Source organism: Sphaeramia orbicularis, chromosome 19 (assembly GCF_902148855.1).
Source record: "Sphaeramia orbicularis chromosome 19, fSphaOr1.1, whole genome shotgun sequence".
Taxonomy (NCBI): domain Eukaryota; kingdom Metazoa; phylum Chordata; class Actinopteri; order Kurtiformes; family Apogonidae; genus Sphaeramia; species Sphaeramia orbicularis.
In genome coordinates this window covers 26,858,570-26,870,888 of record NC_043975.1, presented here as the reverse complement: position 1 = coordinate 26,870,888, position 12,319 = coordinate 26,858,570, and the positions used below count along the sequence as shown (strand labels likewise).

General features: G+C 36.4%; 1 protein-coding gene and 1 long non-coding RNA gene across 28 annotated transcripts in view; both read right to left on the bottom strand.

Annotated features, from left to right (window-relative positions):
- Positions 1 to 500: 500 nt before the first annotated feature.
- Positions 501 to 12,319, bottom strand: part of mapta (microtubule-associated protein tau a) — a 38,172-nt gene continuing 26,353 nt past the window's right edge. For 25 of the 27 annotated variants that reach the window (XM_030163577.1, XM_030163583.1, XM_030163584.1 and 22 more), the window contains 2 exons: positions 12,162 to 12,268; positions 501 to 3,005 (listed from right to left, as the gene is read on the bottom strand). In XM_030163577.1, coding sequence (XP_030019437.1) covers positions 2,808 to 3,005; positions 12,162 to 12,268 — 305 coding nt within the window. In that variant the 3' untranslated portion in view covers positions 501 to 2,807. Of the gene's footprint in view, positions 3,006 to 8,518; positions 8,670 to 12,161; positions 12,269 to 12,319 lie in introns of all 27 variants that reach the window. The other 2 variants (XM_030163581.1, XM_030163582.1) reach the window with 2 other exon arrangements.
- LOC115439687 (uncharacterized) lies at positions 7,369 to 8,503 on the bottom strand. The gene is made up of 2 exons (XR_003938285.1): positions 8,323 to 8,503; positions 7,369 to 7,723 (listed from the first exon to the last, which is right to left on the bottom strand). It is a non-coding gene; the product is annotated as an uncharacterized LOC115439687 (long non-coding RNA).

Below are 12,319 nucleotides of genomic sequence, written 5' to 3'. Positions count from 1 at the left end.
TTAGCCCCTCTCTTTTTTCTGGTTCAGCTTCACACAAAGTGTTTCCTTGCAAATATTTCATGTAGCGCTCAGCTAGAAGCCACCCCCAACTCAGGTTCTTCAATTTAAGGGAATATTTTCTGGTGTTAAATAGTTTCCATATCTAATTGACCAGATCTAGACTATTACATTGCTAGAAAAAAAAATTGTTTTTGCCACCCCACAATGTCATAACCTCACTATTGCCCCTCTTAAGTAACTAATTGCTATGCAAAAAATATATGGTTGTTTTCTTTTATGCCACAGTCATTCAATCACTGTTTTTGTTTCTTTTGTAGTTAAGCAAGATGTCAATGTACCTGTTCGATTGTTGCAGCAGTTAACCTAATCAAAAGCAGAATTGTTTTCTTTTTTGTAAATAGTACCATTAAAACATTTATGTTTAACTTGGCATGTTTGTTCTGGCTTCAAATCATTCAGTGTTAAAACCTTGTGTCGTGAACCTTGACTTTACAACCAGCGTGACTTCATAGCATTTATTTTCAAATACACATATTACAGCAACAAGAATCATCATAAACCAGTTATTGATAAAATGCACAATAACGATAACAATCACATTGCCACAACTGTACAGCATCAGAAGTAACCAAAAAGGTGATGAGATTTGTTACTACAAAAAAAAAGCCTCTCCATCAGCTCCAGTACAAACATACGTGGAGAGGACCACCGAAGCACAAGCTTTACCTGTTCACATTTCATCACCACTGTGCGGCGAGAGGACCTCCCATCCTCATTGAGCACAGCACTCTTACACACTGAAATGAACGTGGTCTATTTCGTGAGAAAGAACCAAGAATTTTGCATGCAGATTATGTTGCAAGCACACCTTTGAGTCCTACATGTCTGCTAAAGTAACATTTGCGATCATAGAGATAAAACACTTTATTTCTATGTTGGCAGCACGTGTTAAACATACAGTAGGGAGCAAAGTTTAGGACTTTTTAACGTCACTATTTCGTCTTTATCACCAGTTTGTGAGTGAAGGGTCGGCCCACACACACACGCACACACACTTGTTCTAGTCCTACATCAGTATATCCTTCCAAATCAATCAGAGTATATAAACAGGATATACAGAGACCACTTTGTGAAAGGGAGGCAACAAGCAGATAGTTTTCTCTTACATGGGGTGCATGCAAGAAACTGTTTCACTTCTATCCATGTGAATAATAGTGATGGATCACTCGGAGTAATGATCAACATTGGGACTTTTTAACAGGAGTATATTATTTCAAGTGTTTATATTCAGCGAAATCTTGTACAATTTCAGAACACAGGAAACTGGTTGTATTCATTCTGCTTAACAAATACAAAATACAAGTAACCGGGATTCATTACAGTGAAGAAGAAAAGGTCATAAACTGAAAAAAAAAAAAAAAAAGAGTGTCTCTCAGGTGAAATAGAAATCTGCAGCCTGTGGGGTGTTAAAACGCAGCTGTCGGCCCTGTGTCTACACCTTCACGGCTCAGGTTCAAACAAACGTACGATGAAGGAAATGAACCCTTTGCTTTCTGGTTTGTGTTTACCAAATCCCTCATCTCATGTTGGCCCAGTCAACCCATAAATCCATAATCATCACCACCCACCCACCCATCCATCCATCCATCCATCCATCTGCTTTGCAAAAAAAAAAACCATTCACCATTGAGTCAAATTTTAAAATATGTTTCTAACCTGGAGTATCGTTTAATAACCGCAATGATTACACTACCTAAATTTTAGTGCGTAAAATGTAACCACTTTTAACACTTGACCTCTATTTCCTCCTTGAAATAGTTGATAATTTGGCCATGGGATTTACACTTTAAAAGCCTTAAGGTTAATATCTCCTCCTCTTAAGTTGAGCTTTAGCGCATTTACAATAGAGCAGTAACAAAAAATTAACACTGACAGTAGCAGGCACGATACAAATGTTTCTTCATATCAAATACATGTCATATATCCACAGAGTACGATTATAAAACTGTGCCCAACACAAACCCACATTTCTACTCTAGCCATTCTTGTTTTTATCCAGGTGCAACCTCTTCCACCGGTACATGTCGGGACTACACAAAGCAAAGACAGCGGTGAGGTCTGAAAGCGATTTTTTTTCTGTCTTAACCATTAAGTTGCTACTTCAACAGTTTTCCCTCTGACACCCCTCACATACCCTGTAACTGTTCCTTCTGCTTTAGTACAAACTGGACCCCAACAGTCTGCACCCACCGTTTCTAACTCCATATCCTGTAGTGTTCTCCAAAAAAAAAAAAAAAAAAAAAAAAAAAAGGGAAAAAAATACATCAGGGGGGGACTTTACACACTGAAAACATGACTTCCTACAGGGTTTACAGTCAATGTGACAGGAAACCAAGTCTTAGATGACATCAGATTTACCCAGGATTCAGTTTTACTCAGGAGGAGTTCGGATCTGTTGGGGGTGCTTAATCTCTTAAAGGGACACTTACAAAAGGTAAATGCAATGGCAAATAAATAAATAAATCAAAGACCACAGAGTGAAATCAAATTAATGTTGGCCTACTTGTTAATAATTTTTTTTTTTTCTCAAGACCTCTACTAGTAACACCTCAAGAACAGTTTCAAAGGTTAGTGAAGGATAAACAGTGATGGGTTGCTAAAAAAGTCTTGTGAAAATCATGAGGAAGGCATCACAACTCCTCTATGTGGTAGTGTGGCTGGAGGGCAGGGGTAGGGGAGGAGGAGGAGGAAGAGGAGGAGGAGGAAGGAGGAAGAAGAGGGGGAGGGGTCTCGTGGAGAAGGTGCATTCACAAGCCTTGTTTGGCCAGAGAGGCCGACACCTGGTCGGCCAGTGTGGACAGCTGCGGAGAGTCGGCCATGTTGATGCTGCCGGAGGAGGACACGGTGCTGAGCTGGTGGGGGGAGTCTTCCAAAGAGACGATCTCGGCGCCGTGGTCAGTGCGGGCCTTGGCGCTCTCACGGAAGCTCAGTTTGTGGCTCTCAATCTGCATTCAGACGGAGGAGACAGGTCAGAGGTCAGGTGTGTCAGGACAGGTGAAAGGAAATGTTATGGAATAGTGTCTGTTTTTTTTTACATCACTGATAGATAGATAGATAGATAGATAGATAGATAGATAGATAGATAGATAGATAGATAGATAGATAGATAGATAGATAGATAGATAGATAGATAGATAGATAGATAGATAGATAGATAGATAGATAGATAGATAGACTGAACAAAAATATAAATGCAACACTTTTGTTTTTGCTCCCATTTTTCATGAGCTGAACTCAAAGATCTAAAACTTTTTCTGTGTGTACACACAAGGTTTATTTCTCTCAAATATTGTTCACAAATCTGTCTAAATTTGTGTTAGTGAACACTTCTCCGTTGCTGAGATAATTCATCCACCTCACAGGTGTGACATATCAACATGCTGATGAGACAGTACGATTATTGCACAGGTGTGCCTTAGGCTGGCCACAATAAAAGGCCACTCTAAAATGTGCAGTTTTATCACACAGCACAATACCACAGATGTCACAAGTTTTGAGGGAATATGCAATTGGCATGCTGACTTCAGGAATCTCCACCGGAGCTTTTGCCTGTGAATTGAATGTTCATTTCTCTACCATAAGCCATCTCCAAAGCTGTTTCAGAGAATTCATGAAGAAGACTACATGGGGAAAATGGTGGTCACACCAAATACTGACTGGTTTTCTGACCCCCCTGGACCACCCAATACAGTAAAAGTGCACATTTTAGAGTGGCCTTTTATTGTGGCCAGCCTAAGGCACACCTGTGCAATAATCCTGCTGTCTAATTAGCATCTTGATATGCCACACCTGTGAAGTGGATGGATTATCTCAGCAAAGGACAAAGGAGAAGTGCTCACTAACACAGATTTAGACAAATTAATGAAAAATATTTCAGAGAAATAGGTTTGTGTAGATAGAAAAAGTTTTAGATTGTTGAGTTCAGCTCATGAAAAATGGGAGCAAAAACAAAAGTGTGGCATTGATATTTTTTTCAGTGTTGATAGATAGATAGATAGATAGATAGATAGATAGATAGATAGATAGATAGATAGATAGATAGATAGATAGATAGATAGATAGATAGATAGATAGATAGATAGATAGATAGATAGATAGATAGATAGGCTTTATTTCAGACTCATGGTCCACATTAAAAAACAAACAGATAAATACAAACACAATAATCCCCCCCCCCCCCCCCCCCCCCCCCAAAAAAAAAAAAACCCTCTATACTTTCAAGAGGCATTCATACCAGTGTTTCCACAACAGAGATGTGTAACGTACAGCACTATATGCAGGATTTGTCAGCACTAAAATTACAGTATTTTCTGAGTGATTCAGGCGACACATACATTTAAACCTCAGATTTCTCAACACAGCACGCAGTGAATTTACATGAACCCATTTACAAAAAAAAAATCCAATAACTGGGAGTAATCAGATAATAAGGATCAGATCTGATGTGTTTACATGCACTTCAATGATGAGATAATCAAAAAACCCTGGTTTAGACGTTTCAGTCAGTTATTGGATTTCTTTTAGAGTACATGTTCACACACCGATACTCCGATCATTATCTGATTTCTGGAGTTATCAGATTATTCGAGTAATCATGTAAACAGGATAATCTGATATTTTTTATCAGATAACAGCAGTAATCTGATAATAACACACATGGATTTCTCCTCAATACTCCGATGTCTTCCTGCATGTAAACAGGTTAATCTGATTTATTTCATTCTTTTATGTCTGCACATGTGTAAACACAATTAAAATCATAGAAAATGGAAGTTATGTAGTCAAATGTAAAAGTCAAACACATTTGTTTGTATGTATGTATGTATGTATTGGAACGTCTAAACCAGGGTTTTCAATTATCCCATTTCTGAAGTGCATGTAAATGCATCAGATCATTACAATTATCAGATTACTCCCAGTTACTGGATTTTTATGGTCATGTAAACAGTGACTCAAACCTCCTATTATCATCTTCTGCTCATGTTTGATGTTTCATTTCTGTTTTCTATCATCTCTTTTTTTTTTCCCTTCTCAATATTCCGATTTCTCATAATCAGATTACTGCTGTTGTCTGATAAAACATATCAGATTATGGTGTTTACATGATCACGTGAATAATCTAATAATTCCAGAAATCGGAGTATTAGTGGGCATGTAAACGCCTGAGTGACTGAAACACTAAGGAGGGGCACCACTTGATTTAGAGCACCCTCTGCTGGACAAAAACAAGTCTAATGGTTTGATCTGTTTATATCTTAACCTCTTACCCAGAGCTTTAAATGGACTCAAAGGGCATGGTCGAGCAGTTACATAGGGTAGATCTACGTTTAGCTGGTATATAAGTGTAAAACATGGATGGAAAGGCTATTTGTGGTACTTTGAGGCCATGTAAAGACATCTCGGTTATGTCAGGTAAAAAAAACATCAAAAATTGACACATTTTTCTGCTTATCAAAAGTTGCTGTTTTCACTTGAAGTTGTCAAAATTAATATTTGTGTCCGGTATATTGTTGACTGTAATTTCTGCAATTTTGGTGACAAAAAATTAATTGGTCTAGGATTGGGGGATATCAGTAAGAAGGGAAGCCTGGGTACACTGGGTAAATTCTCAAGTCCTCAAGGCTGGTAATTAAAATTATATGTTAAGTACAAATGATTTAATATTATCCCAGTGGAGTGAATAAGTATAAATAATGTTTAAAACCTATAATCATTAAGGTTGAGATATAAACCAGTACTCTCTTTGGCAAGTAAAGTATGAGACAAAAATGTAAATATGGACGTCAAATATAGTATTTAACCCTTTCATGCACAGTGGTCACTACAGTGGACAGCTGTTCAAAGGTGTTCTCTTGTATATTCATGGATTTTGTTGTTTTAGTTCCATATCAGCCAACACAGCGGACACTTATGCATCATCCCATAAACTGCAATTCATACGATTACTGTAACTTTGCTGTTCTAGATATACCTGATCTGCAGTAACACGTTTGAGTGTAAAAAAATGTGAATTGTTAGACAAAAAGTTTTTTTTTTTTGCATATTATATCCATGCAGGTATGTTAAAATGTTAGAAAACATCAGATTATCAGCATTTATTTCATAGTTTTCTCACAGTATATCAGTAAATACATGTTTCTTTGCTTCTAACATTAAACACATGGTGTCCAGCTGAGTGGACACTTTGGTAACTCCATGAAAAATAGGATCATAAAAAAATCAGTCGCATAGTTTTTGTTTTTGTTTTTTTTTTTTGTGCCTAAATGTCTAGAATAAAATCTTGATTAAGGTTCTCATAATTTCTGCATGAAAGGGTTAAAAGATTGAAAATCTGCTCTCATTGTTTTGTAGACATCATTTAGAAACAGCAAAGTTGGTTTTAGGACTCTAAAACAGTTAAGTTTCAGCTACCAATGACAAAATAAGTCTATTAAATTTTTTTTCACCTAACATGTTCATAGTCCCCTGACTGTGCCCCAAAGTCAGAATTAGAATTAATCATGTTTTATAGAGATTCTTCGCAGAGACAAAAATGGATCAGTTATTTTATATTTTCATTAGTTTTTCTTTCAGTTCTTGATTTTAATGTATTTTCACAAACATGAGTGGTTGTAGTTTTATTTTGAGTAATTTACTAATTTTCATTTACTATGTGTTTAGTTTTTTAGGTTTTAAGAGGAAAGCGCTGATTTAGAGGCTGAAAAATGTTGGCTGAAAATGCAAAACACCAAAATAATTGACAAAACTACCCTGTAAAGTCATTTTTAAAGAGGCACTGACAACAAAAAACATCTACTGATCTAAAACATTTAATAACTTCTGAACCTATAATAATAACCTTATCAACACATTTTAATAATTCAGGTAAAATGCAGTTTGTCAAATTTCAGTGGCATCAGATATGCTTCATATTGAACACAGTCATATTCTGCAGAATTTACCAATAAAACCCATGTATGATAAATGGTAGTGGTTGTAGATACATGTTTTTTGTTCAGTTAATGTTTTACCCACAAAAATCATTTTTTAAATTTTTTTTTTAATAATGACCTTTGAATTTACACTGAACTTTTATGAACATCTACACGATCAGTAAATTAAATTCAGGAAAATACTTGATTTTCACAAAAAAATGCCAAATGCAGGGGATAACAATAATAAATGGTGATAAATCTGTTAGAGAGGGTTAAATGTAGAGAAAATCATTTGGAAGTCGCCACAAAAATAGCTCTAGGTCTTTGGTTCATTGTTGTTTTTATTTAGTTTTGCTGGAAGTATTTTATCTTTTTTTCACTGCTAGTTTGAAAAAAAACATTGTTCTACTATGACAGAAGCAGCTGTATTATATCGGAAAACAAAACATAAAAATACGGCACATTTAAGGCCATTATGAATGTAATCTAAACTCAATTTCACGTCTCATTACGCCTGGGTTTTGGTGATGTTCCTGATGTGAATACTGAACAATATTAGGTGATGGCAAGCATTTTCCTTTGGCTTCTTCAGCACATACTTAGTCACATGGTGCAAGAAGCTTCAATATCTTATTCTCACCAGGCGGGCTTCAACAGAGGACTAAATACAGTCCATTTTTTAGACCTGGATAAGACATTGTAAGGTCTAAAAATTCACATTAAGGTCCCAGAGAAGTCCACACATCCATCTAGATCAGTGGTTTCCAACCTTTTTTTGGCTCGTGACCCCATTTTCACATCACAAATTTCTGTCAACCCCAGACATTCAAAACTGAGCCTTTTTTTTTTCTGGCTAAAATTAATTTGTTTTTGATCATGTAATAGTTTGCTATACTATGTTGCAAATAAATGTTAATTTTAGACGACATTTAGTCTATATAATGTATATTATTATGGACGGAGGCAGAAAAGCCAGGTGCAGATTACTGCACAAAGTGAGAATTTTATTTTTCTTGGTCAGAATATGTACATTCAGTCCAGCTTGGATTTACAAGGCTGACAATTAATACTGAACAAACAAGAACTCAAACTATGAATTATGAAAGAGCTGCAGCATCTGAAACTGACCACAATGAACATTTGAAAGATAAACGGTACCACAGTGCTTCAGTTTCACAACCAGTTTGTCTGGTATGGATTGGGATTGTCTGTTAAATCAACATATATTTTTTATTAGTAAGTTGTTTTTTTTTTTTTTTTAATCAATTACTAGAAATTTCAGGCGCCCCCAATTGAATTCCAGGCGACCCCACGTTGGGTCCCGACCCCAAGGTTGAAAAACACTGACCTAGATGCTTAAAATGAAAACCCTTGTATTTATTTTGGTTATACAAATGTGGAGGCTCCCTGAAAACCAGTATAAATGTATCTCCATCTCAGTCTCCATCTCAACTCTTCTGATCAAAACCCAAATCACTCCTCAAACGGTATGAAAAGCCGCTGCTACAACAGGCCATAACTCCGCACACATCGCCGGTACTTACAGGAGTCCTCAATCTTTATGAGTGGGTTCGTCAAGATGGGTGTGGTGGGTGCTGAAGGGACAGTCTGAGGTGACAGAGGGGGGGTGACAGCGGGGGAGGGGATGGAGGGGCTGTCTGAGGTACTTCCCTCTCCTTCCTTCCCCTTCTCTCTCTATAGAGGAGCCCCAGCGAGGGAATGACAGGGCATGCAACGAAAATACATGTGATGGCATCAACGGAAATCAAAACACAACATAAATAATGAAAAAACAAAACAAATAATGGACTCGATGATGTAAAAGAGGGGATAATGTACAACGAGTCAAAATAAACCCAGACAGGATCGGCTCGTTGTGCATTATCCTGCCTATTACACAGCTCTTCACTACAGACAATGATAATCTGACAAAAAAAAAATGTATATAAAACAAATTACTCTTATTTATACATCTTTGACCAGGTGTAATGTTTACATACTGAGACACAGTTCTACTTTATCTATTAATAATAAATCACATTGTCACAATCAATTCATGAGAAAAGGTTAAAAGTATTTAATTGTAACTTTATGGCCGACAGTGTAGGCTACTATTGTTATTGTCCATTCAGAGCTGTGTAATAATAACAGGAAATGAACTGAAATAAATTGGATGGAAAGACGCTGAATGAAGAAAATTATAGTAATAATGTCAAACTCAGTGAAGAAATGGATGAAAAAACTGAACTGAGGTCGTGGTAATGCAGAGTAATAATACCTGCTGCCCCCTGTTTTGTTAGAAAACACTTTATGTGGGTAGTCCGCCTACGTTGGTAACATTTCAACAGTTTATGTTCATTAAGGTAATATGGCGCAAATCTACTTATTAGCTAAATTTGTATAAATAACAATTAAAGTATAAATAATTCATATATAAAAATGGTGAAGAAGTCAGTGGTGTTCAACAGCTCATCTACAGCAGGGGTGTCCAACTCAGGGACCACATTCAGTCCAATTTGACCTAAAATGGGCCAGACCAGTAAAATAATACTATGATTAAAATGTTATAAATAAAGACAACTCCAAAATTTTCTTTGTTTTAGTGCAAAAAAAGTGAAATTAAACTATATCATTTTTTTGTCCTTAAACAAAAAATGTGAATAATCTGAACATCCACGAACAACCTGAAATTTGATGAGTGCAATTTTAATGTTACGCTTCCATTTATCATGTACACATGTGCATTACAACTTAAAGATTACAGTGGAGATTTAAATGCACAAAACATTTAGTAACAACCATCTGGAACTGAACTCTTCAAGGGGTCATATTTTGCTAAACCCACTTTTATTAGTCTTTGGTACATTTATCTGTGTATTTGGACCCTAATAGTTCAAAAAGTTTGAATTTGAACCCTCCAGATGCTGCAAAGCTATCTTTATATTCATTTTGGCAAAAATCGAATAGATTTCTACAACTGTTTTAATTGCTGCTTAATTTGTTATGTTTTATAAGTAGTTACATCACAACATTTGCACATATAAGGTCAAGACTTCAGAGTATGCCATAACTGTTTATCAGCAGCAGCGGTTGTAGTCTATACTGAAAATATGTCCAAACTTTGTGCCAATTACCTAAAATGTTCAGTTGTTGGTTGTATTACTGAACACAAGTGGTTGAATAGGACAGAGCAGCACGGTCAACAACCTGGAGGGTGTGTGTGTGAAGTGGCTCATTTGCATTTAAAGGGCCAGCACTCAAAACAACCTTTCTGGTGTCATTACTCAGAAATAGGGTTGAAGATGGACCTGTGGAGTTGAATTAATGAAGAATTCAGACCCAAGAATAGCATTTACAGTTTATGTAGACCACAGGGAAATGTTTTAAAATGTATAATTCCATTTAAAAAAGCAAAATATCACTCCTTTAATGTCTTCTGTGTAATTATTGCACTTTGCAAATTCATCCCGTGGGCCAGATTGGACCCTTTAGAACAGGGGTGTCAAATTCATTTTAGTTCAGGAGCCACATTCTCCCCAATAAGATCTCAAGTGGGTCGGACCAGTAAAATAATAACAGTGACAAAAGTAAAATTAAATTATGTCAGTGTTTACATCATTAAAGTTTCCTTAAAAATCTGAATAACATGGAAAACTTGAAATGTCTTAAGAAAAACAGGCGCAATTTTTACAATATTCTGCCTCAGTTTATCATTTACACATGTGCATTACAACTTACTTTACAATTACAAAACCACAAAATATTTACTAATAGGCAGAATATTGGTAAAATTGCACTTAAATCTCTTAAGACATTTCAGATTGTTCATATTTATTCAGGTTATTCACATTTTTTGAAAAAGGAAAGTTTGTCGATGTAAACATTATGATGTAATTTTCCTTTTTTTTTACACTAAAACAACGTGAAAATTTGCGGTTGTCATTATTTAAGTTTTTATTTACAGGGTGGGGAAGCAAAATTTACAATATTTTGAGGCAGGGATTGAAAGACAGTGTATGACCAATTAGTTTATTGAAAGTCATGAGAATTTATTTGCCACAAGAAAATTGACATAATAGAAAATGTTTTTATTCTATGTGTCCTCCTTCTTTCTCAATAACTGCCTTCACACGCTTCCTGAAACTTGCGCAAGTGCTCCTCAAATATTCGGGTGACAACTTCTCCCATTCTTCTTTAATAGTATCTTCCAGACTTTCTTGTAATAGTTTTGCTCATAGTCATTCTCTTCTTTACATTATAAACAGTCTTTATGGACACTCCAACTATTTTTGAAATCTCCTTTGGTGTGACGAGTGCATTCAGCAAATCACACACTCTTTGACGTTTGCTTTCCTGATTACTCATATGGGCAAAAGTTTCTGAAAAGGTATGGATAATAGTGTTAGGTAGGATTATGACATCAATATATGTTTGGTTTCAAAACAATTGACGTACCTGCTGAGAAAAAAACAACTAAATGTTCATTGTAAATTTTGCTTCCCCACCCTGTAAGTTACTACATTAGTATTTTACTGGACTGACCCACTTCAGATTATATTTGTCTGTATGTGGAACCTGAATTAAAATGATTTGGACACCACTGATTGTTAATATCTTCAGTGTAATTTTTGCATTTCACAAATTCATCCCAAGGGCTGGACTGGACTCTTTGGGGCCCCCGGGCCGCATATTTGACACGTGTGCTTTAGAAGGCTGGTTTTGGCCCACGGGCCGTATGTTTGACACCCCTGACCTACAGAGTTAAACTGACTATTTATCTACAGCTCAACTAATAAATGTTAGACATGCTCTAAGTAGGCGGACTATCAAAATAAAGTGTTGAGATCAGGTCCTATTCTGAGGGTTAAAACCATCTCTTTTGATCATATCCCAAGGCTGAGCTGCTTCAATGCTGATATTTTTTTGGTTTAGTTTAATGTCTGGGTTGTTTCGCCTACAGGGTGTGAAACTACAGTAGGTGCTGACTGTGTTTCACCCACTAACTGTAAACCCACAGACTGAGGAGCATCTGCTACTAATGTTGCATTCAAGTTATTTTCAGAACAAGTCATCAAGAGAAAACTGACTGTTTAAAGACAATAGCTGAGCAGATGGTGTTTTACCATGGCAACGGAGCGTTATGTGAAGGCGTGTATTAAAGCTCCAGTACGGCTGGGATGTTTTTACCTTCCTCTGCCCGCCTCCTGGTACATGGCCGATGTTGTCCAGAGAGCCGATCTTGGATTGAACTTTAAACTCCAGCTTCTCATTTTTTATCTCAATATTTCCGCCACCTTGTTAAATCACAAAATAATCATTAATAAGCTCAGAGCTGATGAAAACAT